At 33.9% G+C, this 26,908-nt stretch overlaps 2 protein-coding genes and 2 long non-coding RNA genes across 4 annotated transcripts; 2 read left to right on the forward strand and 2 right to left on the reverse strand.

The window, feature by feature from the left end:
• Window positions 1-345: 345 nt before the first annotated feature.
• On the reverse strand, window positions 346-5,943 carry LOC7462654 (protein OBERON 3). Its single transcript, XM_024610207.2, has 2 exons — window positions 3,635-5,943; window positions 346-1,145 (listed from the first exon to the last, which is right to left on the reverse strand). The coding sequence occupies exons 1-2, from the start codon at window positions 5,604-5,606 to the stop codon at window positions 556-558; spliced, it is 2,562 nt and encodes an 853-aa protein (XP_024465975.2). The 5' UTR covers window positions 5,607-5,943; the 3' UTR covers window positions 346-555.
• Window positions 5,944-10,888: 4,945 nt separating this feature from the next.
• Window positions 10,889-11,925, forward strand: LOC112328759 (uncharacterized). The gene is made up of 2 exons (XR_002983907.2): window positions 10,889-11,334; window positions 11,497-11,925. It is a non-coding gene; the product is annotated as an uncharacterized LOC112328759 (long non-coding RNA).
• Window positions 11,926-14,001: 2,076 nt separating this feature from the next.
• LOC7459094 (zinc finger protein 4) lies at window positions 14,002-17,883 on the reverse strand. Its single transcript, XM_002315808.4, has 2 exons — window positions 17,473-17,883; window positions 14,002-15,083 (listed from the first exon to the last, which is right to left on the reverse strand). The coding sequence occupies exon 2, from the start codon at window positions 15,003-15,005 to the stop codon at window positions 14,262-14,264; it is 744 nt and encodes a 247-aa protein (XP_002315844.1). The 5' UTR covers window positions 15,006-15,083; window positions 17,473-17,883; the 3' UTR covers window positions 14,002-14,261.
• Window positions 17,884-19,262: 1,379 nt separating this feature from the next.
• Window positions 19,263-25,123, forward strand: LOC127905841 (uncharacterized). The gene is made up of 2 exons (XR_008060294.1): window positions 19,263-19,787; window positions 24,789-25,123. It is a non-coding gene; the product is annotated as an uncharacterized LOC127905841 (long non-coding RNA).
• The last annotated feature ends 1,785 nt before the right edge of the window (window positions 25,124-26,908 follow it).

The following is a 26,908-nucleotide window of genomic DNA, read 5'->3' on the forward strand; positions in this document are numbered from 1 at the left end:
CTTGTCACATAAAATACGTTTCATATATTATCTGCAGAATCGTATAATATATATATACATTTTAGAGTACAAATCTTCACAGCTGCATCAACCAGTGCTAACAATATCTTTGAAAACTATATTCCCAAAATATATATTTGACAATTATAGTTTAATAGTCGAAATATTGGTAAATCAAATGATATGGACAAAGACTTGAATTCATGAGTTATATTGGAGGGATACCATCGAGTTCAGGGTCAAAAGCAGAAACAACAGTCGCCCTCTGAGGCCTGATCCTGCCATGTATTTACCAGTTTTAGACGGCCACTAAGAATATCAAACAGTATCAAACAACCTGAAATATACTATAAGATAAAATCTCGCTGTTTCTGTTCCTTCTTTTTATATTAAAGCAATGAGCTTTCAAGCTCCCCAGTTTCACGGCTAGGAAGGAAAGTCGTGCATTCTGCATTTGGAGGACAAACATTCCAGGCCCAAAATGGCAAAGATATAAGACAATTGCACACTATTAAGCATCATCTGTCAGCAAAATTATAAATAAAAAGGAATAGATTACACCCATTGTTGCTTTGTGGCTTCCATTCTCTCCAATAAACCATCGATCTCTTCTTGCATTCTCTGCTTCATGTTATAGTAATCACAATGTGTATTTTCCAAAGCCTTCAGTTCTTCCATTTTCTTCCTTCGTCTTTCTCCCGTCTCTTGCAAACTCAGTTTTGCCAGCTTCTCTGCATATTCTTCTTCTAACTTATCAGACTTTGCCCGAATCATCTGCCTGTAACCTTCAGCCTCCCTCCGTGCCTCATCTGCCTTGCTCTGGAACATTCTTGCTTCTGCTTCTTTGATCCGCACAACGCTTTCTAAGCTATCAAATCCATCATTCTTCTGTAACTTCCCAAACTTAAACTCACTTCCAATTTTTAGGTCATCAAGGAGGGCAGCTTTGATGTTATTCCGGTGTAGATCATTTGGTAGTGAATCACGTCTTCCACTTGAAGAGCCCATGTTGTCAATGGTATATTTTGGAGGAAGAGAAGGTGCTGACAGCATGGGGACTGCATCTTTTCTAAGGCTAGCTTCTGTTGGCATCAATTCCTTCGCAGAAACACCAGAAGCAGGAAAATCTGACATATTATCTGCATCTAAAATCCCCAAGGAAGATACATTATACAATTTGAATTTCTGAAGAAATAATTAAATAAATAACCATGAAAATTAAAGAAGTTGAAGTTCACAATCTAGGGATAGCAAATGTTGATTAATGCTGTAAAAGAAGGGACTTTTCTTTCCTCTTTTTTTTTTTTTTAAAAAAATGATTTTACTTCGATTTTTCCCCTTCATATACAATAAGGAAATAAACATTGAACAAACATGCTAAAATCCCATTTATATTACAGTCCAGCGCAAGCAGTCAAGGATATGACATTTCCTGGTTATGAGAAACAACATCAGCACAAGCGAGGTGCAGGACATCACATGAACATTTGACTTGCTCCATCGAGGTTCAGAGCAATCAAAAAGGCAGTACACATGGCCACCAATCCCACATCAGAAGGCATATTATTAGGCAAGTTACTTGTAACCAAAATTCTCTACCACTACATACTTTTGAAAGGATAAGCACACATACTGCATGACCTAGACCTTCGTTGCTCAAAACTGCAAAGCTCAAGAAATGAGAGCTTGTGTTTGAACTGATCCGCTTTTAGATGGTAACTATTGCATGTAATCACCCAGATATAAGAAACCAGGCATCCTACATTAAAGAAATAACCTAGGCCATTTTGTAAATCAAGTTTTTACAAACTAAACGTTTCAGACAAATTACAGATTTAGATAATTCATTTTGTAAATCAAGTTTTTACAAACTAAACGTTTCAGACAAATTACAGATTTAGATAATTCATAAAGGAAAAAAAGCTGTTGGAAGAGCAGTTGATGTTGTCCCTAGAGTTGTTTGCTAATAGTAATATGTATGGAAGGACCAAGAAAACCTTCAACATATATTTGATGCAAAGATATTTTGAAGGATTATGTGGTCTATCAACTGTAGCCTGAATACTCTCACTAATAGGCAAACTAATGCAATCCTTAACATACTGATCGATTGTTTTTCTTCAGCTCTCTTTAGCCCGGTGTCTCTAAAGCATTGTAAATTTTCCCCAATATCAAATTCTTCTCCAGAAACCTTTCGTCATGACCTGTGGTGCAGGTGGCAGGCATGTCTGCACTATTGGTTTCGAAAAAGATCTACCATCTTTGTTTACCATCTTTGTTTCTATCTGCATTATCTAAAATTGTCTTCTACAAAAATCTAAAATAATCAAGTAAACAGACTGATGAATTGGACACCGTTCTGTAAAAAAGATTACAAACAAGCTCAACCACTTCAAATTGATTTTCTAATGCAAGATAACCAAACTCAAGTCCCAAGAGTCCATCATATACACCTCAGGTCCATTATACAGCCACAACTGATCAGAAATAAAACTATCAAATTTACAGCACCATCAAAGGGCTTAAAGAACATGTTACACCAATAATGACTGTGTTCACAAGCCTAAACATGAATCTATTGAGCTCTTCAAAAATGAAATCAAACATGTTTGAATTCATCTTGTTAAATAAACCCTCTCCAATTATGCTCGCGCATAAGCAATAATAAAATTAAATGAACCTAAAAGAGATTTTATCAAACCTCCAAACAACTTCGTTCAGTTGCAGCCAAAAAAAAAGGCAGCACAATTTTCAGATTGGCACTCAAGCTTGGCTTGCAATAATGAATAGACCAAGTTTCATGTGTGACATAGTTATCTGTGTGCTTAGGCTTCTCCTCTTTACATAACAATTGGATCTCAAACCAAAACAAAGCCTTCTTAAAATTTATTGGAGCTGAGCTCGGATATAATGTCTCATGCCAGACTTGGGCTTGATCTGAGCTTGAACATAAAAATATACAAATAGAAAAACCTTTTTGTACCCCTAGCTTTTAACTCCTTATTCAGAGTCAATATGTTTTAATTGCACTTTTAGAGTCTTTTATGATCTTAACTTCTATGCCCTTGGCCTCAGGTTTTTGGGCATGTCCCGTCTTTAAGAGTCAGAGCTTAGAAGAAAACCATCAAAAGGCTCAGAGCTTAGAAGAAAACCATCAAAAGCCATGCCAAACACTCAACATAGTTACTATAAAAGAATTGTTTAGGGTGAAGAAACCAGCAGAATTATTCACACAGATAAATATAAAATGACCTATGCACAACTTATCACATCACCTTCAATAAACTTTAGCTCAACCCTTGTAGGCATTTATTTGAGCTCCAACAGATTAATTTATTTATGTAAGGAAATTTATTTGGAGAAAAAGGATAAAGGTTACAGCTTAAAAGAAGACATCAGTGACCAGAAAAGAACATGCAAACTTTAATCAACAAAGCTCTGTCCATACAGAGAAATCTTTTTTTTTCTTCTAGAAATTCTATCAGGCTTCAAACGACAGCCTTGTGACAGAAGAATTCAGATTTTCACCAACAAATTCACTTGGATAGTTCAACCATCTAACGATTTAACTAATGAGAAGAAATAGCGCATATATTGCATAGAAAAAGCAGGAGTTCAAAGTTCGAAAACTTACAGGTAAAGAACTGAATAATGGCGATACAGGCATCTTTAGAAGATATCATTTTTCTTTCAAGCTTGGAAAGCAAGTCCTCAGCTTTGGTATTTAACTCCTTGCCTTTGAAATCCTGACTTCCCTTGAAAATCTTCGCAACACAATCAAGCTCCTTTATCAGTGTTTCTAGTCCCCAATCCTTTGCACAGCACACAAACACATCCTTGACAAAACCGAACATCTCCGAAGCATGATTGCATCCAATGCAGTGAAATTGCATCTCACTCGTCCCTGATGGACCCTTCAAGCTAGGACCAGGTCTAATGAGATTCTTTTGTATGCCACATGCAGCATGACACCAATGAGAGCAAACGTCACAGCCAACCCAACTGCAAGTATTGCTAGCACAGTCAAAATTCATACAGACAGGGCACATACATGAGCTGCAAAATCCCTTATTCCCTGAGCAAAACTTACAGTCACAATCATCCACAGGCAATATGCTCTTGCAATTCACATTCCTACACCTCAAAAACAAGAAAATTTCCACCAACTCGTTTGTAGGAAGCCGAACTTTCCCAGAAACAAAACTTCCATGCCCCATTTTGACCGCAACTAAAATTTCCAACTGGTCCTTTTGGCTCTTTAAGAGAGTCTCCTTGGTAAGATCAGACCTTCTTTCAAGCCAGTTTTGAAGGCCAACTAACTCGTCTCTCTTTTCAGGCATGGCGATAAGATTCTTCAAGTACTCCTTGGTGGATTCCAATGTTTCTTCGGCTACCTCTTGAATGATCTGAGCCATAACAGGAATAGTCTCAGAAACAATCTGACGAAGAATTCTCCCCGGTCTAGAAAGCTTTTTTGCTCTACCTTCTGCATCTCCACTCTCCAAACCTCTCAAATTCTCCGAATCCCTTCTCCTAGAATCACCTGAATAAGCATCTAAGCGAGGCCTGGCCGGCAATTCAGATGGAAAAAATGAAAGATTATCAGAACTGGTAGTCTTATAGAGACTATTATTGCACGAATCCTTATTCGTTGCACGATTACCTTGCATCACAGAACCACCACCACCATGATTGTTATTGTTCAGAGCAACAATCCCGTCTGCAATAGGCCTAAACCGGCTATGAACCGATCCATTAGTCCCTTCCCCTCCACACCAAATTTGATCATCTCTCCCTACAGAGTACTCGTAATTCTCAGTTGAATTGCGAGTCATAGAACAACTAGGATTATGTGAAAACGGATGTGAATACGAATATGAAAGTGAAGCGGCAGTGAAATCATTAGAACATGTTGTTTGTGTGTTGTTGTTTGATAGTGTTGCTGCTGCTGCTGCCGCCGCACCCAAAAACTCATGTCGATTTCGCTCAATCAAAGGATCAACATTTTGCAATGCATTGGGTGCAGTTAGAGAGAGAGACACATCAGGCAAAGCTAGAGAAAGATTTAAAGTACTCTCTAGCTTTGGTTTCTTGTCTCTTGAGGAATTCTCTTCAACTTCTTCATCTTCTTCACGGGGAACTTGTCGCTTGGAGGAAGAATTAGATTTGGTTTCACTCAGATTCAAGAAATCCCTCTCAACCCATTTCTCATCTTGGTTTGAATTATCTGAAAAGATAACTTCTTTTCCCTTGAGTGAAAAACCCAGTTTCGGATTATTGTGGTTGTTTTCACAGAGGTAGCTGAGAGTAAGTTCTTGGGGTTTTAAGCCAAACCCATCAAAACCCATCTTTGATTCTCTGAGAAAATCAATTCCCTTTTGAGAGAAACCACTCATCTTCTCTCCTGGGTTCCCTTGGTTTAGAGACCTCTCAGACTCAGCCTCGCCATTAGAGACACGATCTTTCTCTCCAAACATGGCCTTCGTTTTGTTTTCAAAGGTCAGACTTTTAACGGGAGGAGAGAGAATAGGAGGAGAAGGAGGAGTAGGAGAGAGACGGGGAGAGAGAGTTGAGACCTTTGCTTTGATGGTGGACTGGAAGGGCATAATGGAAAAAATGAGGGAATCTAGGGGGTGAGAAGGTTATTGCCTCAGTTCAAGTTGGGTGGGTTTTATTTTTTTAGTACAATTAACTGAAAAGTCTTACATTGCAGCATCACACAACCAAGCTTTCTGATTTGTCCTTGTTTTGTTTGTGTTTTTTCTTTAACGGCTGAAACTTTCAAAGCATTTTACACAAAACGGCTATACAGTATTCACTATTGACTACTCGAATTGCTGATAAATACTCAAATCGTGTTTCCTATTCACTGCTGCAGTGCTGCTTCTTAGCCCAGAAACACACAAAATGTAGCTCTCTCTCTCCATAGAGGGACTAGAGAGAGAGAGAGCTTCCCCAGAAAAGAAAGTTGTTCACCTCCCCTGTTTCATGGCTGTAATGAGTTAGTTTAGCCTAATTAACGGTAACATCCCATGTAAGGTACATAGAATATTTTATTCTAGGCCGACGGTCTGTATCATTGCCGTGAATGTTGAATTTTCTTAATACAGAACATCAATTTTTTTAAGGAAGGAATCTCTCTCTGTTCCAACCTTTGATTTTATGTACTAATTATTATTGTTTCTTTATCTTTATATGTATATCTGGGGAGAAAGAAAGGTCAAAAAAAGGGGTGCTTCCTCTAAAAGAAGTATTTTTAAAAAAATTTATTACTGAGCAGAACGTATGTCTTTGGGAAAAAAAATAGCTTGTTATAAAAAAAATTATGAGTATAATTTTTTCAAACACGAACATGTTTAGTGAAGGTGTGTCACTACATCTAAAAGATGATTGAGTCTAATATTATTAATTTTATATATTTTTATATAAAATTATAAAAGAATTATTTTTTAATAAATAGACTTAATTAAATAAGTTTATACTCTATCAAGACCCGTTAGTTGCAATAAAGTTTTTTATAATCATCTATATCACTATCTTTTAGCTAAATAAAATAAATGAAATATAATTTATGATACAACTCAAAATATCATAAAAGTAAAATTACATTGCAGTTTATCCTATTTACAAAAGAACAAGATTCATAGGCTGTAAATACACCATAAGATATTCAGAACAAAGATTTACAATCTTCATTCTCTATTTCGTATATATTTTCAAAGAATCTCTTTTTAAAATATCATTGTATTCTCTCTCTATAATATTATTGTATTTTCTCTCTCTAAACAAATACTAAGAATTCTCAATTTCTTCAAATAAAATCTTTTATAGGTATTAATCATAAACCATATTGGCCTATTAAATATCAAATATAGCTATTAATCATCTTGATGAAGAAAAATAGATAAAATTACGAAGACATCAACTAATTATCCAACTCAAAGAGACCATTGATTTATTATTGGCAAAGAAACTCAGTGATTTATTGAAATTTCATTATAAGACAGGTTAGTAGGACTCGTTGTGCATGGATTCATGAGTAAAAAAGAACAGCTCGTCCAGCTTAAAAATTTGAGTTATTCTTGTCAGTGGCTTCTTGAAATGTTACATATCTACTTCCAATGCTTATGAAAACATTGGTTCAGTTCTACCCTTTATGGCTAGACAACTATTAAAAGACTCACCTTTTCTTATTTTTCTCCAATTCTTTCCAATTCCCATGAATATTAACATATATCTCAAAAAAAAAAAAAAAGTAGGTCTAATAACAGATAGGGGTAAAGATAGAATTCTTTGGAAACTAAATTGGAAAGATTTATAAAGGAGTAGAAACGAAATATTGATGAATCACAGGGACAGAAATAAAATTTAGCTGTAATTGACAGGGGCGGAACCGGAAAAGGTGGGGGTTTACGCGTCATCTAGCTGTTCGAGACCCTTGTCCCCTAAAGCCTCCTTGTCGTTGCTCTCTCTCTCTCATTTAATTTCACCGGTCATCTAAAACTGTTGTTTTATATTAATAAGTTGCTGCTGGTCAATCTTCTAAGCAGCACTTGATTATTTTTATCTTTTAAAAATATATTTTTAAATATTTTTAGATTGTTCTAATATATTAATATCAAAAATAATTTTAAAAAAATAAAAAAATATATTTTTTAATATATTTTTAATAAATTTTTTTTAAAAAAACAATTATCACTAAAATATCAAACAAGCTACGATATCGTTTTTTTTGCTTGGAACTTTGGTGTGCCTTTTTGACCACAAATCATTTATTTGTTACCTTAGAAAGGTGCAGTCTTTCCCCTTTTTATTTGGGATGCAATTTTTAACACTTTCGAGACAACGAAACAACACCGCTCGCTGTATCAAAAAAAAAATTATAACCATCTAGGTGGTGGTCCAGTGATAAAAATTTGGGATCAAGAGGTTTGTTCTCTCTGTGGTTTCAGGTTCGAGCCATGTGGTTGCTCATATGATGGCCACTGGAGACTTACATGGTCGTTAACTTTAGGGTCCGTGGGATTAGTCGAGGTGCGCGCAAGCTGGCCCGGACACCTACGTTAAATATATATATAAAAAAAAAACATTGAAGTTAGGGCAGCAATTCTACTTCAAACGTAAATAATGTATATTGCTATAATATAATAACGGTGATGGCAAGTGTATTCCTCATTACATTAAGAGTTGTAATAATGACTACATCAAAAATTAACCTGGCGAAGATTACAGGGAAATCTTGAAGCACATTATAAGTTATAATATAATTAGTATGATGGACTTAAGATAGAGTTCGATCCACAGATTTCTATGGTCAAGATCTTACTAGCAGATTAGGAGATCATGGGGATTGTTTGGAGTTAAGATTGAGTTTGGGCTAGTGCTGAGCCAGGGGACTCGAAAACGAGAGTTAAGCTGGGCAAGCCGAGGTTAGGACCTTAGGGCCACATGCCAGGCCAGCTACTTGAACGTGGATTCGAGGAATCCAAAGTAATGGTTAGAGAGGTCACCATGACGTTGGTGTTTCGAGATTATTAACGCTTAATTTCAACGCTTAAGTTTTATCCAACCAGATAAAAGAGTGAAAAAAATAATATTATTTCTGTTTTTATTACAAACATTGTTTCTTGTCAAACATGCGACTAATACATATTAATATACATAGTAATCCCAACACTCAGTTTACCAAAGAGAAAGAAGTATAAATGCATAAATTTTTTTTAAAAAAATAATAAAACTGAGATCTTGAATCTCCTGGGTTTAGATCCTTGTTTCCAGTGATCTAGCATCTTAATGGTAATCATTTGATAGGATTTTGTTGTTGCTGTTCCTATGGATCTTTTTACTGTTTGTGAGTATAATGACAGTATAATGACAATTGTTTTTTAAAATATTTTTTTATTTAAAAATATATTAAAATAAAAAATAAAATTTTTTTCACATCAATACATCAAAATAATCCGAAAACATTAAAAAATATTAATTTAAAGTAAAAAAAATAAGAACATTTTAAAAAAAATTTAAATTTTTTTTAAAACACAAAAACAAAATTTCATCGGAGTTTCATTTTAATTTTCAATAACACCATTTTAATTTTGAAAAAGTCTCAACTTTTCCCACAACAATTAAATAGCCATGTTTTGAATTTTGTGTACGAGTTTTTTTTTTCTTGTATTTTTTTAGAGCACACGAGCAAGCTTGGCCTCATAGTTCTATACTCGGTAGATTCTGTGTAGTCTTATTGGACAAACAAATGAAAGAAAAAAAGAACAAATGTTTCTACAAGGCTTGTAACATTTTTAGGGATTTGATAGCAAATGGGAAAACGTAAAGTATGTAAAGGGTAAAATTTAATCTTTTATAAAATTACAAGAGTAACATTGAAATTTTTTAAATTATTATAGGAATAGAAGTGGAATATCGATGAATATAGATAAAGGTGGAAGTACAGTAACTCCAGGTTTATCTACCGCGAGCATTTGAACTGAAGATTGAAAGGCTGAGCAAAATGTCAAGTTTTTTTTTTTAATATGTGTACGGTATTTTAATGTAGATTAATTTTTTAAAAATGTTATTTATTAAAATATTTTATTAAATTTTTTGTTTTTTTAACATTAATATATTAAAATCATTATAAAATACTAAGAATATAATAACTTGAAATTTTTTTGTTTGATGTACCAAACACATTTCTAAGGATCTAAATACAAAAATAAGCAATGCCTTAATCAGAGTGACTCAGCACCGTTTCCTTCGACAACAACAGCAACAACAACATTGTAACCGTAAGCGTGTCCTGTTTAATCAAATGATAACAAATTCTATAAAAAAAAAATTGACACCAAACGCGTCTTTCTTGGACGACTGAAAAAATAAAAAATAAAAAAACAGAAAGATTTTCTTGGTAGAAACACCTAGAGGGAAGATTAGTACCCTTGGTCAGCGAGTTCGGATAGGCAGAGAAAAGCAAACACGTTTAAAGAATCGTTTTCCACGGCACCGTTTGGGAATGGTTGGAATAAATTTCTTTAGATTTTTTATTATAAAAAAAACATTATTTAATATACTTGGTTAAAAATAAAAAAAATATTATTTTAATATATTTTCAAGTTTTTTTAATTTAAAAAAACTAAAAGCCGTACGTAAATGAATTACCACAGAGGCTCCAAGAATCGAGTAGATGGAAGAATTCTTATAAAAAATAAATGAATTTTTATTTTTCGAAACACTCCCCGTGAGTTTTTTACTGTGGAGCCATATACACGTATACAGTGCACTATGGATTTTCTCTCTCTCTCTTCTTTCAAACTAGGAGACGTGGGTCAATGATAGACATCCATTTTTTGCTCATCGAGATAAAGCAAGGATGATTGCTCTCCGAAAAAAAAACCCAGCTCCAGGAACATCCCCGATAAGTCAAATTGATGATATATTTTTTAATAGTGTGAATATTGTTTTTTTTAGTTAAGTGTGTTTTAATGGTAAAAAATTATTTAAAAATATTTTAGTTAATAGATAATTATTTTAATAACTTAATTTGATCGGTTAATTTGATAATTTTTTAAAAATTTTATATAATTCTCAATCAATTTAATATTAAATTATAAAAATAAATAAATAAATTAAAAATAAATAAATAACTCGAATCCATTCTTATAAACTCATAATAAATGTTACGTGACCCGAATAATTTTATAAATATATATATATATATATATATATATATATATATATATTAAAATAACAAATCAAATAAAAATAGTGAAAAAAAATATTATTTCAACTAATATTTTTTTTATTTTGATTTATTATTTTCTTTGGGATGCTTTAATAGCTTGTATGATGTTGTCAAAAACTTGTTTTTAAAAATGTTTTTTTAATATATTATAATAATATTTTTTAAAATTTATTTTTAATTTAAAAATATAAAATATTATTTTAAATTTTAAAAAACACGGTAGAAACTGGAAACACTACCCGTAAAAACGCTCCCAACTACAAATAGCAAGTCTGAAGACCCATGTGAAGAACACCAAAATTGAATCTCATGTGCAAAATCCATAGATTAGGATGAAAATAGAGAGAGGATGTGTTGCCGGTGTGGGGAGGATCAATTTTTTTTTGTGTTGGTAATAAAGATGTTGATAATGAACCTGTTGCTCAACAGGACTGGAGAAATGGCGTTGTTAAAAGCTGTTTGAGAGCTGTGGTTAGGGTTGTGAAAAGGCTGAGTTATGGTTTTTATTTGTTGCGCAGTTGACTAATAATGTGAAAGCCGCCGTGGGAACCTTCTAATTTCAGACAAAATTGGATTGGTTTGTCCAGATCTTTCAGGTAGCTTATTGAGGTTTTGGTCATTGTATTTCTTTCGTTTTGCTTTTTTTATTGGTATTTGATTGGGGATGGCACAAATTCATGTGTTGACCGTATGAAAGGGAATATTTGAATGGCATCTCTTCTCTTTAATTCTAATTCATTCCATATCTGTGTGTACAGAATCCTCAAGTTATTGAAAATGCTGAAAAACCTAGGACAGCCCCTTCAGCTGTTGCCTTTACCCAAGAGGGAGAGTTGCTTGTGGGCACTCACCAAAACGTCAGGCTGTGACTAATCCAAGCAATACAGTTTTTTGAACTTAGCGTTTGATCGATAGGAGGTTCGATGATCAAAGGAGATGAAAATCGTTCCATCTGACCAAGATGAAAGAAACTGCAAAAGCATATCTCGGAAAAGGAATTTCAAAAGCTGTGATCACTTTGCCGGCCTATTTCGTTGTCCTCCATAGTCTAGAAAGTTGATTTATTGATTTTTTTTAATTTTTTTTTATTAATGTTGATATCCAGACTACCTCCTGCATATCTCGATTATTTTTTTAATATTTTTATTTTATATGATGAATGATAAATACTAATTTTAGTTCTTTAACTTGTAAGCGTAAACTATCATTTCATTATTTTTTTCTTTATTTATTATCGAAGGTTGAAACCCACTAAGTTGTTATTTAAAAAATAATAGTAAGAAAAAAAAACAAGAGAAAGAGGTTTTTATTAAAAGGATATTTTTTATTATTAATTTTTTAGATTTTTTTTAATTATTTTTAGTTTTTACCCAGTAAACAATATAGCTAAAAACAATGTTCAAAAAATATATTAATAAGAGAAGAAAAATTTATACTAGAAAATGATTTTTTTTGAAATAATTAAATAAATAAAATTTAAGAGCTTGTGGCAATCAAATATTTTTATGTTAATTTTTCAGCTTCTTGTTTGAGTTTTTAGTTGGTATTAGTAATTTTTTAATTTTTTACAAGATAAGATAGTTTTTAATTTATTTTATTAAATACAGGCACAAACTTTCCAATAATAAATTATATTTTTCATGATAACAAATTAAAAATGTGTTCACAGCTTCTTCATTATTATTTTTTTACATTAAAAATTAACTTTGCATGGACACAGCAGAGCACGCACGGTATTTGACTAGTTCTTATAGATAAGCTATAAAAATCTTAGTTAGTAGAAGCTTAAACTTTCTAAATTACCCCTTTTCAAGGCCGCAAGTCTTGAGATTTAACTGTTGTGCCAAAGAACAATTAGTAACGACGACGTTGATAGCTTAAAAAACTGGACACAAGCAGCCCCCCCACTGCAGCTGAGGCATTAACCCAGAAGGTGGAGTCACCTAAATACGAGAATCATCGATCTGGACTTGCTTCTCCAAGCTTGGCCAGAAAATTCACACATTGATTACCCTAGGCGCTTTCTAGCTCCCTTAAAGCATGATGCCTTATTTCCCAGAGTCCGACTCCCGTGCATTCTCAATACCAAACCGAAGTGAAAACAATTCACCAAACCAGAAACGACTTGGATCATCACCTATTTGTTGCGAGCATACCAAACCAGCCAACAGGTACAATAAATGCTCCTACAATCTCTAGCTACACATAATAAGAGGGTTGAAAAACCTTCATCAGCAGCCATGAATCCCAGGTACCATTAAAGAAATCAGGCACTCCACTCGGATAACTAATCAGAACAGATTCTTGCCAATCAGGAACAGGATGGACTGGAGATTCAAATCCTTTTCCACCAAGAAATCAGGCGTGAGCTCCCTATGATAACGAAGCTCGTTGGTTGGAAAGAATCTGAATTTTGCGGCAAAGTTTCCAAATTAATAACCTTCGAGTTAGAGCCCATGGAACGTGGGCAAGGCAGCTTCATGACCAACTAGCAACCAGACTTCGCGGAGTAGGAACCTGAGGAAATTCCTCCCAGCTTTCTACTACTATTCTATTAGGTGCAGAGGATTAGCTAAAGGAACAGCAGATATAAAATCCTGATCACCAGGAAGTGAAGTATGAAGTCGGAACGTGTCCCAGGTTCTTGAGCTTTAAGTAGTGTCAGTAACCATAAAAAATGATAATCCAGAAAATTGATATTTGGCACCATAAGCTTCGAGACAGCATCCCCAACCCAGTGATCATGCCAAGTAGTGTGGAGATACAGTGCCCATCACCAACACGCCAGGTATAACCATCACGAAGGAAACTGAAAGCATTTAGAATTGCAATGCAAGTAGGGAGATCCCACTCCCTGGATGGCAATCAACCAGTGATTGACTGACCCTTAAGGTAATGGGAATGCATGACCTGCACCCATGATTTTGCTTCCATTTGAACATAAACCAGCATAATTAGTTGAAGTGTTTCAAGAAACCAAAATAAAATTCGACTTCACCATACATAACTTTATTCAGGGAAAAAATTGAACAAGAAGGATGACACTGTAATTCCATAAAGAAAAAACACCAGTGATTTAATTATATTGCAAGAACTTTGCACCTCAGACTTGAGATCGATTGAAAGATATAGTTTTGAATGAATCAAATGTCAACATCCCGCGTTCCATATTTCTCGTATATAAGGAGTCCAACAACATAGTTAGTGCTGTAAAATTACAACAATAAGAAAAATTGACAACAAGAAAGAGATGGAGAGCGAAGTTCTAATTAGAAAGCTCATAGCCATTTCCAATGCATATCTCACTGTACAAAGTGAAGACTGTTATGAGTAGCTTGTTTGATAGAAAAATAAGACACAACAATAAGAAAAAATTGATAACAATAAAGAGATAGAGAGCAAAGTTCTAATGAAAATTAGAAAGCTCATAGCCATTGCTGATGCATATCTCACTGTACAAAGTGAAGACTGTTATGAGTAGCATGTCTAATAGAAAAATAAGATTCAAAGAAGTAAATGGAATTCAGAGCTTCAAGGTAAGATCAGGTGCTGATGAATCTGTCCTTGATGGTGGTGCCCTTGCTTCAAAATTCATATTTGGACTTTGAGCAAACTCTAATCCCGAGTTACCACCAACATCCTCATCAACCTGCCTAAAACTCCCAGGCCAATATGAACCCACATCATCTTCTTCCATGAACATCGGCATTCCATAATAGCCTTGCCCAAACCTAGCTCCACCTCTTGTATTAGCAGGCGTTTGAGATTGTATGAGACTTTGGTGCATCGCAGCATGGGCTTTGATCCCAAGAGACCGAAACGCAGAACCATGAAGTGGAAGAGAAGCCAAGCTAGTATATCTATCTGAAAGTATTCCCATACGCATTGCTCGCTTTGCCATTGTTCGCTCTCTCTTATGTGCATTTTGGTGACCACCAAGTGCCTGTGAGCTGTAGAACTTTCTGCGGCAGTAATTGCAAGAGAAAACTCTTGGGATGGTTGTGTTTGGAGCATGGGCAGCCACTTCACTGCTAGTCTCACCTGTTCCCTTCAACTCAATTTCACTGGAGTTGAAATGGAGTGATAAATCAAGGGAAACAGGCACTGGATTCTCTTGAATCTTAATGAGATCTGTGAGAGAAGAAGAAGGGGTGGTGCTTTCCTTTGATGGATCGGGGGACGGTGCATGCATAGGTAAGTTGGATGCTACTTGGCTACTAACTTCTGAATCATTTTCGAAATCCAAATTGGATTTTGGAGGTATCATGACTGGGTGATATAGTGAAGTACTTGGGCCAATATGTACTACCACAGAAAAACTGCTGATAACCGGATAATGCTTCACCTGCAGTTACAATGATTCAATTAATTGCCTCGAAGTGAGAATTTAAAGAGTAAACATTGGAACAGATATATATGCTTCGTTCTATCCCGATACCATATCTACTAAAGCAATTAAGGAATAGTGCCTGTTTGCTAGCTTGAAAGCACAACAAAATAGTCTAAAAGCACATCACAGCACGACAACTCTAATCCTGTCCAAAGTTCCCTGCATGTCTTAAACACACCCCAGACTCCAGAACAATTCAAAAAGATTAACAATCATTACATCGTTCATAACGTGCCCCTGTTAAGGTGATCCAAACAATTCAACCAACCAAAATCTTTTTTCTCTTTTCCATTCTTAATGAATAGAATGATACCACAGGAAAGGCTAACTTTTTATTTTTATTCTTTTTATTTATTTATTCAGAGAGAAAAGGCTGATCTCATCATCTCAAAAGCTCTCATTCCAGGAGAGGAACATAACTTTGGAACCATTCAAACCAACATCTCATGACTTCAAAAATTTAGGCCAAATTTTCACCAGCTGGGGAGAGCTGATGAAATCTCAATCAGGAGGTAAATAATATAGTTTGAAGTGTTCAAATATGTTTCAACTGACTCATGCCAAACCATCTAAGGAATTCCTTTTTCTTTCTGTCATGTCCAGGGTTGATATTTAGCCTATATATATCCTTTCCTTGTAAACCCGTCCTTTTTATAACTTCAGCCAAACTGACTTTCAGATCAATGACTTCATTCCACGGTTTGTTCTCCTTGAATGCAGGTCACCCACTAATATATCTCAAGCTCTACAATACACGTGATTGAATCATCCTATACGAGCTTCCCTCAACTTTTCTAAATGAGTGCATCAATTTTCTAAGAAAATTTCCTCGACTAGTTAGCAGCATCTGATGGAAAAAAGGGATCATCTCCTATTTCTGTGGCCTTGTTGCTGTTTCCATGAAGACAACATCTTAACCTCATTTCTAGAAAGTCCATCGGCCACTTGTGAACTTGCTTGATTGATTTCACTCCCAATAAGCTTGACCCACACAAAGCACCTCAACTTTAGCTTTGATTTCACATCAGTTATTTTGAGGATCTTTTTCATCACACAGTTCCAACGAATCATTAACCAAATCACTAGACGCTCCCTGTTCCCCGTAAACACTTGAACTGGTTAGTTATTCCTAATTCCTAGTGTCTGTGATATGTATATCGCTGTTATAAGAGTTCACATGCATGTATTTATGTGTCTGTGCTAGACTACTTTGTAATGTTTTTGCAATAAAAAAGCATTGTGTTGGAGCTTTTAGATTATTATTTTTTCACTCAAACGGGAGCAATTAAGGTAAAAAAACCATTTCCCCAATTGACTTTTCCATGTAGCATCACACCTTTGAAATGATGGAAAGTAAAAACCATGCACCTCTGAACTGCAGAGCATCTCACAACTATTCAGACTTGACCTCACATGGTAAAGTTGCAGATCTCCAAAACTCCCACAAAATTCATGAATTTTCATTATCTATCATGCATATATAATTCTTCGAAACAACAGAGGCATCATTCAATTAATGTTTTGCCAGAACCAGACTACGTCATTTTTTACAGATCATCTGTAGTTCCTCAAACTTTTATCTCAAGAAAATTACTTCAATTGACATGTCAAATGGCTCTTAACTTGATCCACAACTTGTGAATAGATAAAAGTGGCCGGCTTCCATTATATCAATACATACCATACCTAAAACAAATAGAACTGCAACACCACCCCATGTCAAAACATGTAATGACTAGGCTACATTTAAGGGCATTCCAATTAAGTTAAGAACCAAGAAATCCTACATTTAGGAAAAGCATTTTAAGAAATTAAGAATGCGCGTACAACCCCTTCTCCTTTGGAAGAGGTCGAAAATAATGGTTAAAGTGAAGGATAAACATTTCTTAGTTGTATGGTCTGATGCAGTTTCAATCTGAACGAAAGCTCTACACTCATGCAAGAAGCAGGAATTGCCTCAGTTATTGGGGGGAAAATTGCATTTCAGATTACCATTCCAATTCTGTGCAAAATCAATTATAAAACAAGGGAGAGGAAAAGGCAAAAATGCAAAAAGCCCTCATTATCAACAACTCTAAGAAAAAAAGAGCAGAAAATTGAACTCAGCTGCAGGCCATCAATAAAACCCAAAATCATTAACAAAACAGTACATTTGAAGAACATAAACAAACACTAAATGATAGGGTGAATCAGCATATGTAGAGTATACCCAAAAAACAAAGAAGATATTAGAGTAACACAAAAGAAACGATAAAAGATAAGAAATAATCAAAAACCGAAAGAAGGAAGTACAAAAACGAAATAATATGCAGTGATAATTAGGGAGGCGGTTGAAGTTCCTTACATGGTATCTTGAAATTCTCGAGTGAGCTTCAAGGACATAGTACTACTGTTTTGGGAAAAGAGAGAGAGAGTCCGTGTGAGTAATCAAAGTAGTTTTTTTTTTAGTTTTTACCACTTATGGAGTGAGATGAAAGTAGATAAAAAGAGAATAAAGAGAGAGGGAGCGATGCAAGCACTTGTGGGAAAGCAGAAGTCGAAGAAATGGAGAGGATGGTGCAAAGACAGATAAGTCAGAGACAGAAGAAATTAAAATAAAAGCAGATAACGCAATAAGCACTCTGATGTTGAATTTTGGGCCCTTTCCAAGTCTTTCAATCAACAACAGCTACACAGTACATTGATATCAATGAATGCATGAATAAAGAGAGAGAAGATGTGTGAGAGAGAGAAAAGCATACAAAACGACAGAGAAAGCAAAGACAGCCCCCCCAAAAAGACACTCGAATCAAGTGTTCGTGATTTCATTTCATTCCTAAAATTTCGTTCTCACCCCACTTTTTTTCTTAAAAAAAAAAAAAAAAACAGAAAAGAGAAATAGTACTCCAGTCTCCACTTGGATATCAGATTCTTTACGTTGTCTTTTTACCCCCTTGCTTCTTTTCCCTTTTATTGTAAAGATGGATTCCCATGCCATCTCCGTCTCTCCCACTTGGTTTTTGCAGCTCACACGCACATGAACCTTCATCTAGCCCACACGTTTTTATACTCTCTACAAACAGTTCTGCAAGATAATGTGGCCTGTTGATGTCACTCACAAATGAGACAAGGCCATAGACCAGACGATAGCCTCGGATGAGGACCCTTTTTTTCTAACGTCTACTATCATTAATTTTTTCTTCTTAATTATAATTAAGATATTAGCTGGGATCCCGACTATTTTTGTAGGATAAGTCGTAAATACCAAGACTAAGCATCTCCGTCCTTCCGTGATGTTGGGAAGTCGTATTGATTTTTAAAAAATAAAAAATATTTTAAAAACTTATTATTATTATATTTATTTATTTTGTTAGAGAATCAAGTCATCGGTTTTACGGTGATTATCCATGGATAAGAGATTTCAAGCCCCTCTATCGCACCTTATTTTCTGATTAAAGATTTTTACAATACTAAATTAAATTCACATCAATCATCATCGCACGAAACATGATATTTTTTTAAAAAAAAAAAAGTAAATTGACATTTTAGATTATAGACATCTGTAATTCATTTTCGCTCAAATTGATTATTGATTGGCTGCTCGTAGTGGCTACATCAATCCAATCAATAAAGAATGACGTGTGCCATGATTACTTTGTATAGTTTTCAAGTTGTGAATTGTTGAGTGTATTTTAGCATTTTATGCTGTTGTCAGAATTTAGACAAACCTTTTTATAATCAAACACTATTTTGTGTGTGATTATGGTAATAACGAGTAATGAGTGTGCGAACTCATAAACTATTTTGATTTTGGGCAAGAAAATATGCTATCCATGTGGTATTAAGCTAAAAATAATTGCAAATTAATTCATACATGGTCAATTTATTAGATTGTTATGCAATGTAAGAACATGGTCAAAGAATATTAAGCTAAAAATAATTGCAAATAAGAACTTGAGTTTGCCTATCAAACAAACTTATATTCTTGAATGAATCAATTTATTCAATTTTGATTTTATTAGATTGTTATGCAATGTAGGAACATGGTCAATCCATAAGTTGATTATTGGTTGAAAAAAAGCCATGGTCATAATTTCTAAATAAAGGGAATTATAAAATATATTTTTTCAAATTTACTGAAAAGATAAAAGATAATAATATTCTTGATTTCATTAAAGCTTAATCCCTAATAATGCAAAGTGAATTTTTATTTTACAAGAATTCTCCTTCTTTTATGCTCGCTATGATAGATTCATCATGATCACCTTCCCCATCCGTGTCCTTTCGAAACAAAGGAATGAAACCGCGCCCACAAAGACGATAGCTATGCTAGCACGATCAACAGTTCCGACTTTGTTTCGTTTTTTTACATTTATTCCCCGACACAATTCTTCAATTAGGATGTCCTCAATGTTTCTTTCTTTCCGTGCCCTTTTCTGGCCATCTAGAAATTCTAACTCAACTGCCCCTCGCCACCATGCACGGCCAAAGCCATGAAACCACATTCTTTGAATCAACCATAAAAAGCCACCGACTACTACCACATGTTAATCCCCACCGGAACCACCACTGGAAGCTGTCTCCGCAACAGTTTTCACCCTCTCCTGCTCGTGACCGTTCCTCTCCTGGCCAAAGCCACTCCTCATCATGACCTCCCTTGCAGCAGCATCATCGATCTAGGTGGCTTGCTGTTGTCGTTGATTTGGGAATTGGTGGCGTGGATGATTGTCAAGATGGTGAAGGCTGGGTTCGAGTGAGGGACGATCTAGGTGGTCGCAGTTGATTATGAAAAGAACGATGACTCATTTATCTCATAAGACAAACAATTAATTTCACAAACTGGCAATGGTAAAGCTGCGATCAGCTAGGAACATCTTCCGTTGCAATGGATTTTTCACTGCTAACCCTAGCTAATAGACTCTCCATTAAGAATTATTTAAATCTATTGGTTATCATGCCTGCTGTATGCTATCGACAGCATTCCAATTTAAGTTTTAATGAAAAAAGAAAAAATAAAGATGCTGATCACGAATTATTATTATTTTTAATGAAAAAAGGAGCTAAGCATTTTTTATCACGAAACTTGTTAATAAAAAATAAAAAGATAATGCCTTTTTTACTAAAATTAATTTTAAAATATATGAATTAATAAAATATAACAAGAATTGCAAAGGCCAATTAAAGGTTTAAAATGGTATAAGTTGATATTTATAATAAAAAAAAGTAAATATAGATACATGTATAAATATTTTATCCGTATAGGTTATAAAGAGTTGTGCTTGTTAACGGTAACGTAGAGGTAATAAATTATGGAATAGAGATTCAAGCGAAGACAACGAGACCATTTTTAAAGTTGGTTTTTATTTAATTTTATTACAATTAAAATAAATATTTCAAGAGTTTGAAGGCTTTAAGTTTTTGAGAAAAAAAATGTATTTCTTTAGTCATAATATTCATTTTTTATTTATGCATTTTTCATGTTTTAACAGAACATGTCACTTATATTAACATCATGATTTTTCAATAAAAACTTAATGTAATTAAAATAAATATTCACAAGAGTTTTAATAATTTAAATTCATGACAAAAAATATATTTCTTTAGTCAAAATCTCTTATTTCTTATTCATTTATTTTTTTATTTTGAAGAAAACATATTTTTTTATTAAAACCATATTTTTTAAATAAAAACTTATCATGAATAAGTTTTTAGACACTTGTTTGGAAAAAACAAAACAATAATTATTTCATGAAAATTATATACAAAATTTATGATAACAAAAAAAAATATTTTACTCTTCTTGAATATTCATGTGCAATATTTTTAAGAAAAAATTATATATTAGATTTATATATAATTATTCATAAAATAATTGAAAAAATTATCATATAAAGCTCTAATCTCATTTAAAGAAAATGATATAATCAAGTTATTTTTTAAATGTCATCTTAATTATTTATCTAAATATAATTTTATTTTAAAATAAAGGCTAATTAAGTTAATGTAGCTCGTGCATGTTTGGACTTGCAAGGCAAGGCAGGCGCCTCTAGCCTTAAAAAAAATGACAACCCGTACATGACTAGGCTTCAAAGAATGACTTGATATGTTTAGATTTACAAGATCAAACTTGCATATCTAACCTTAAAAAACAAAGAAGTCAAGTTTTAACCATCTAAGTGGTGGCCCAGTGGTAAAAGTTTGGGACCAAGAGATTTACTCCCTCTGTGGTTTCAGGTTCGAGCCCTGTGGTTGCTCATATGATGGCCACTGGAGGCTTACATGATCGTTAACTTCAGGGCCCGTGGGATTAGTCGAGGTGCGCGCAAACTGGCCCGGACACCCACGTTAAACTAAAAAAAAAAAAAGCCAAGTTTTGTTTGGCTAAAAGGTTAGACCTACCAGCTTGGCATGAAAGGAAAATCTCAAGTGTTTTTATGGCAAATATAGTGTCATTTACTAAAATATTGAACTCTAAATTGAGATATGAGTCTTTGTGATTCCTAAAAATTATACTTTAACTTATTTTAGCCAAAAAAACACTTATAAAAAATCATATAAACCTCAATAATTCTATTTTCAACTCTAAAACAACCTTCAATTAGTTTAAAAATCAAATAAAAAAACAGTTATGGACCTTGATTTACTTTCTTCCAACATGGTTAAAGAGAAAAACCGCATATATTCAACTTTATTTCCAAATACAAAATTATTAAATCAAATTCAACCTTTTTTATTATTGGTAAGTGGCAAACCAAAATTTTTCTCTCCTCTCCCTTCTCTAATGACTTCCTTTTTTTTTATTAGCATCTAAGGATCAAAACATGAATAAAATGAAGTTTTATGATAAAATATCAAACATTTAAAACCATAAGAACAAAAATATAAAAATAAAAAACTTTAAGGATCAAATTGATTTTTTTTCAACATCAATGAACTGAAACACTAGTGGAAATAAAGTTTTAGGACTCAAATATACAAACAATATATAATGAAATTAGGTTTGTCGTAGTTCATTATTCAAAGCGATGGAGTAATCTAGTGGTAAGGAAACTTATAATTTATTAATAAAATAATTCAGTTTGATGTTTCGTAGACTGCAGATTTTATCCTTCAAGTTTACTCATCTAATTAACGAGCTTGTGTGTGTTTTTATCATAGTAACTTCCAGACACCTCTTTCATGGAAACGGAGCGTTTTATAAAGGATAAGAATCTCTTTTCGCTTTCTCCTGTCAGTTGAAAAGACAAGTAGTAGTCCTTGTGGAGATTCTAAAATCATTTCGGCCCCAGGAGTGTTACTGTTATTGAGTGCAAATCTATGTCGAACAGATACATTGGAATGGGCCAAGCCCATCTTTTCCTGTACATATAAAATATGCTGCTTGCCAACATCTGTCTTTTCAATTTTATTTCTTACAAGATGTTAAACCCTGCCGAGGTTGGAAAATGTTTTTGAGCTGAGAAGCATGTAAAACTTGGTTGGATTAACTTTCAAGATTTTTTTTTTTAAAAAAAATGATATTATTTTAATAAAAATAATTAATTCATATTTATCAGATGACTTGCTTATTGACATGATGATTCAACGATTTAAGTTATTTCTCGAGCTAATTCTCAGTAAATATAATCTATGCCATAGTTATATTTATCATTTTGTTTCCCTTCCCTTAATGACATGTAGCTATATTTTCACCTTTCATAGACTCTCAAGGCAAAACTGGAGTATGGGCGCCGAACAATACTGAGAAATCTGCGTTGTCGGAGTTTTTTATTTTACTGTGTAGCTTAGTGGCTATAGCACCAAACTATCACCCACCTCATCCAGGTTCGGGACATGCTTTTTGAAGATCACGTGGTACATCCACTTCACCTAATGATGGGGTATAGAAACTTCATTTGGTTTTGTTTATGTGTTTTTTTAAATAAATAAAAAATTTATTTTTTTTAGTATTTTTAGATTTTTTTATTAATGTCAAAATTATTTTAATATAGTTACGTTACTTTAAAAAACAATTAACAGCTATATCGGATGAGGAGTGATGGGATGTGAATTTTACTCCAAACCGGAAAAATGAACATGAGAATAATAATAGGCATGCATGGCTACCACGAGTTTTGGGCATATTTTTGGACCATGGAACCAAGTAATTTTCCTGTCTTGACTAGTCGATTAAGTATCAGCATATTTGTATTCAGCGTTTGCGCTGCTTTGTCAAGAGAATTTTTTGGTTTCTATATATGCTTTAATTTTATTGTGAGCAAATCAAAAGGATTTGGTATACAACCAATCGTATCGCATATTACGGGACCTCAGATGGACATATATACCAAATCATGAAAGAGCCCAAAGCTGGCTTGATGGCCTGTGGCTTTAAAAAATTCTGCACATATCTTCAAATCAACTCAGATTTCTGGGAACTTATTCTACGTACATTGGAATTCAATTTATAGACATTTTTAACTAAAAAGATAATATTCGGATGAAGGTACGTCCATACGCCACGAAGACTTTCTATAAGTTGTTGCCTGACTTGTCTTGTCTTTTTTCTCTGCCCTTGATTGTGAGCCTGGCTCGTATGTGTTTATATATATATATATATATATATAGATATAGAAGACTGCTGACATGTATGCTGCAGTTACTACAGGAAGATCAATTGTAATTTAACTTCACAAATCACAAGCTATGATTTTGTTTCTTTTAAAAACAATGTCGTTTGCAAGTGGCCTTTAAGACAATCACATAATAAATAATGTCGTTCTATAAGGTGCCCCACGGGCCGAGTCAAAAAGAAATTCAACGTAAAGAAATAATGCGTAGATGAAGCTAAGTGTTTCAAAGAAAACAACAAAAAATCTAATATTTTAATTATTGATTTGATTGAGTCTAATAAACTTAATTAATTTAATAATAAAAATAAAAACTATAATAACAATAAATAAATAAAAATTGATAATAATTAACTCGAAAAATAATAATAAACTTATATTCTTGAATGAATCAATTTATTCTTATTTGAATTTATTAGATTGTTATGCAATGTAGGAACATGATCAATCCATAAGTTGATTATTGGTTGAAAAAAAGCCATGGTCATAATTTCTAAATAAAGGGAATTATAAAATATATAAGATTTTCAAATTTACTGAAAAGATAAAAGATAATATTCTTGATTTCATTAAACCTTAATCCCTAATAATGCAAAGTGAATTTTTATTTTACAAGAATTCTCCTTCTTTTATGCTCGCTATGATAGATTCATCATGATCACCTTCCCCATCCGTGTCCTTTCGAAACAAAGGAATGAAACCGCGCCCACAAAGAGGATAGCTATGTTAGCACGATCAACAGTTCCGACTTGTTTCGTTTTTTTACAGTTATTCCCCGACACAATTCTTCAACTAGGATGTCCTGGGTGTTTCTTTCTTTCCCTGCCCTTTCCTGGCCATCTAGAAATTCTAACTCAACTGCCCCTCGCCACCACCGCCGAAGCCATAAAACCACATTCTTCGAATCAACCATAAAAAGCCACCGACTACTACCACATGTTAATCCCCACCGGAACCACCACCGGTAGCTGTCTCCGCAACAGTTTTCACCCTCTCCTGCTCGTGACCGTTCCTCTCCTGGCCGAGCCACTCCTCATCACTGACCTCCCTTCCAGCATCATCATCGGTCTAGGTGGCTTGCTGTGGTCGTTGATTTGGGAATTGGTGGCGTGGGTGATTGTCAAGGTGGTGAAGGCTGGGTTCGAGTGAGGGACGATCTAGGTGGTCGCAGTTGATAATGAAAAGAACGAGGACTCATTTATCTCATAAGACAAAACAATTTTCACAAACTGGCAATGGTAAAGCTGCGATCTGCTAGGAACATCTTCCGTTGCAATGGATTTTTCACTGCTAACCCTGGCTAATAGATTCTCCATTAAGCATTATTTAAATATATTGGTTATCTTGCCTGCTGTATGCTTTCGACAGGATTCCAATTTAAGTTTTAATGAAAAAAGAAAAAATAAAGATGCTGATCACGAATTATTATTATTTTAAACGAAAAAAGAGCTAAGCTTTTTTTATCAAGAAATTTTTAATAAAAAATAAAAAGAAAATGCCTTGTTTACTAAAATTAATTTTAAAATATATGAATTGATAAATTATATCAATAACTGCAAAGGCCAATTAAAGGTTAAAATGGGAAGTTGATATTTATAATAAAAAATATTATTTAAGAATAATATATAATTTATGAAAATAAATTATATCACGAAACTTCAATTTAATTTTGAAGTTTTAATTTTTTATATACTTGGTCAATATTCTTTAAGAATGTCATGTCTACATCCTAAACTTTATTTTATTTTAAGTTGTAGTTTCTAATATTAAGGGAAGAGAGATAAAGTTACTAGAAAAAAAAAAGACAAGAAAAAAAACATTCATTCACTCGTATTATGCCAATAAAAAAAACTAATTTTGATGTTAATAAATTCTTTTTAAAGAATAAAATTTCATGAAAATAGTTGAAACTTTTATCTTGCTATAAAAAATAGATCAAAACCCGGAAAAGGTTTTTGAATCAGTTTAATTTTTGGATTTTGAATCTATTTTATGGTATTTGATGTTAAAAACGGTTTTACATAGGCTGTTATGATGTATTTTAAGTAATTTTAGGTGAAAACAAGTGATAAATGGGTTTTTTTAGATAAAAAAAATCCTAGCCCCAATTTTTAATGGTCTTAATTTGAACCAGATGATAACATTTTATTCATCCATACGGATATCACGTTATCTATTTTATTAAAAATAAATTGGATGAACTACGTGTTGTCCATCCATTAAAAAGAGAAAAACAATTAAAGGCTAAGTGCATGGCATTATAGGCCCGTAAGCACCCGGTTTCTCTTCTTTTTTTTTTTGATTGACGTGGATGTCCGGGCCAGCTTGCGCGCACCACGACTAATCCCACGGCCCACTGAACACCCTGCAAACCCAGTGGGCATGTAAGACATCACGGGGATGACAGGCGTGCACATGAGGACTCGAACCCAGGAGCAGCAGGAGGAGTAGGAGGAGACAAGCCCCTCCTACCGTCAGGCCAAGACCCTCAATGCCAACACTTGATCTCTTTTTATATTACCCTCTCTAATTCTTTTTAGTTGAATTGATTATGAATAAAAATATATTAAAAATATTATATAATTTTATCATAGTTTTCAAATAAAATTATAGTTTTTTATAATAATATTAACATTGTCAATTATAAATATAAATATAATAAATAAAGATATTTTTTTAATATTAATATATTAAAACAATTAAAAAAAACACCAATTTAATATTTTTATAAACAAGTTAAACCGTATTCAAGCCTGAGAGCATCACATGGGAGAAGGAAAGCCTAACCACGGGACCACAACATAGCCATGGCAGGACATTGAAAGAGGAAAAGAAGAGGCCCAGTCCAAGCCAGGATCTTTGCTGAGGGAAGCAAGCACCTCCATGAGCAGCACCGTGTGTTTGAGAGAGAGAGAGAGAGAGAGAGAGGGGGGAGGGTATAAAACCTAACGCGTCCCCACAATGGATATGTTAGTTGGTTTGATGTGATGGGTATATCTTTGAAAGGAGATTTAAACAGTAGTTGATGCTGGTTGTTCTTTGAAAAAAGGATATCTTGTGATGGAATAAGTGTGAGATTTCTTAGGGACCATTGTTTTCAACACAACAGAGGCAAAGCGACTACGGGGAGGGGGAGAGTGTGACCTGGGCGTTGTCTGCTAGCAATGGCTTATAAGACGACTCTTCTCTTGT

The sequence above is a fragment of the Populus trichocarpa genome, chromosome 10, assembly GCF_000002775.5.
Source record: "Populus trichocarpa isolate Nisqually-1 chromosome 10, P.trichocarpa_v4.1, whole genome shotgun sequence".
NCBI classification, from domain to species: Eukaryota; Viridiplantae; Streptophyta; class Magnoliopsida; order Malpighiales; family Salicaceae; genus Populus; species Populus trichocarpa.

Coding starts and splice junctions, on each gene's coding strand:
- LOC7462654 (XM_024610207.2), bottom strand. CDS start 5,606: ATGCCCTTCCAGTCCACCATCAAAGCAAAGGTCTCAACTCTCTCTCCC. Junction 1,146..3,634: donor CATTATTCAGTTCTTTACCT/GTAAGTTTTCGA, acceptor TGGGGATTTTAG/ATGCAGATAATATGTCAGAT.
- LOC7459094 (XM_002315808.4), bottom strand. CDS start 15,005: ATGATACCTCCAAAATCCAATTTGGATTTCGAAAATGATTCAGAAGTT.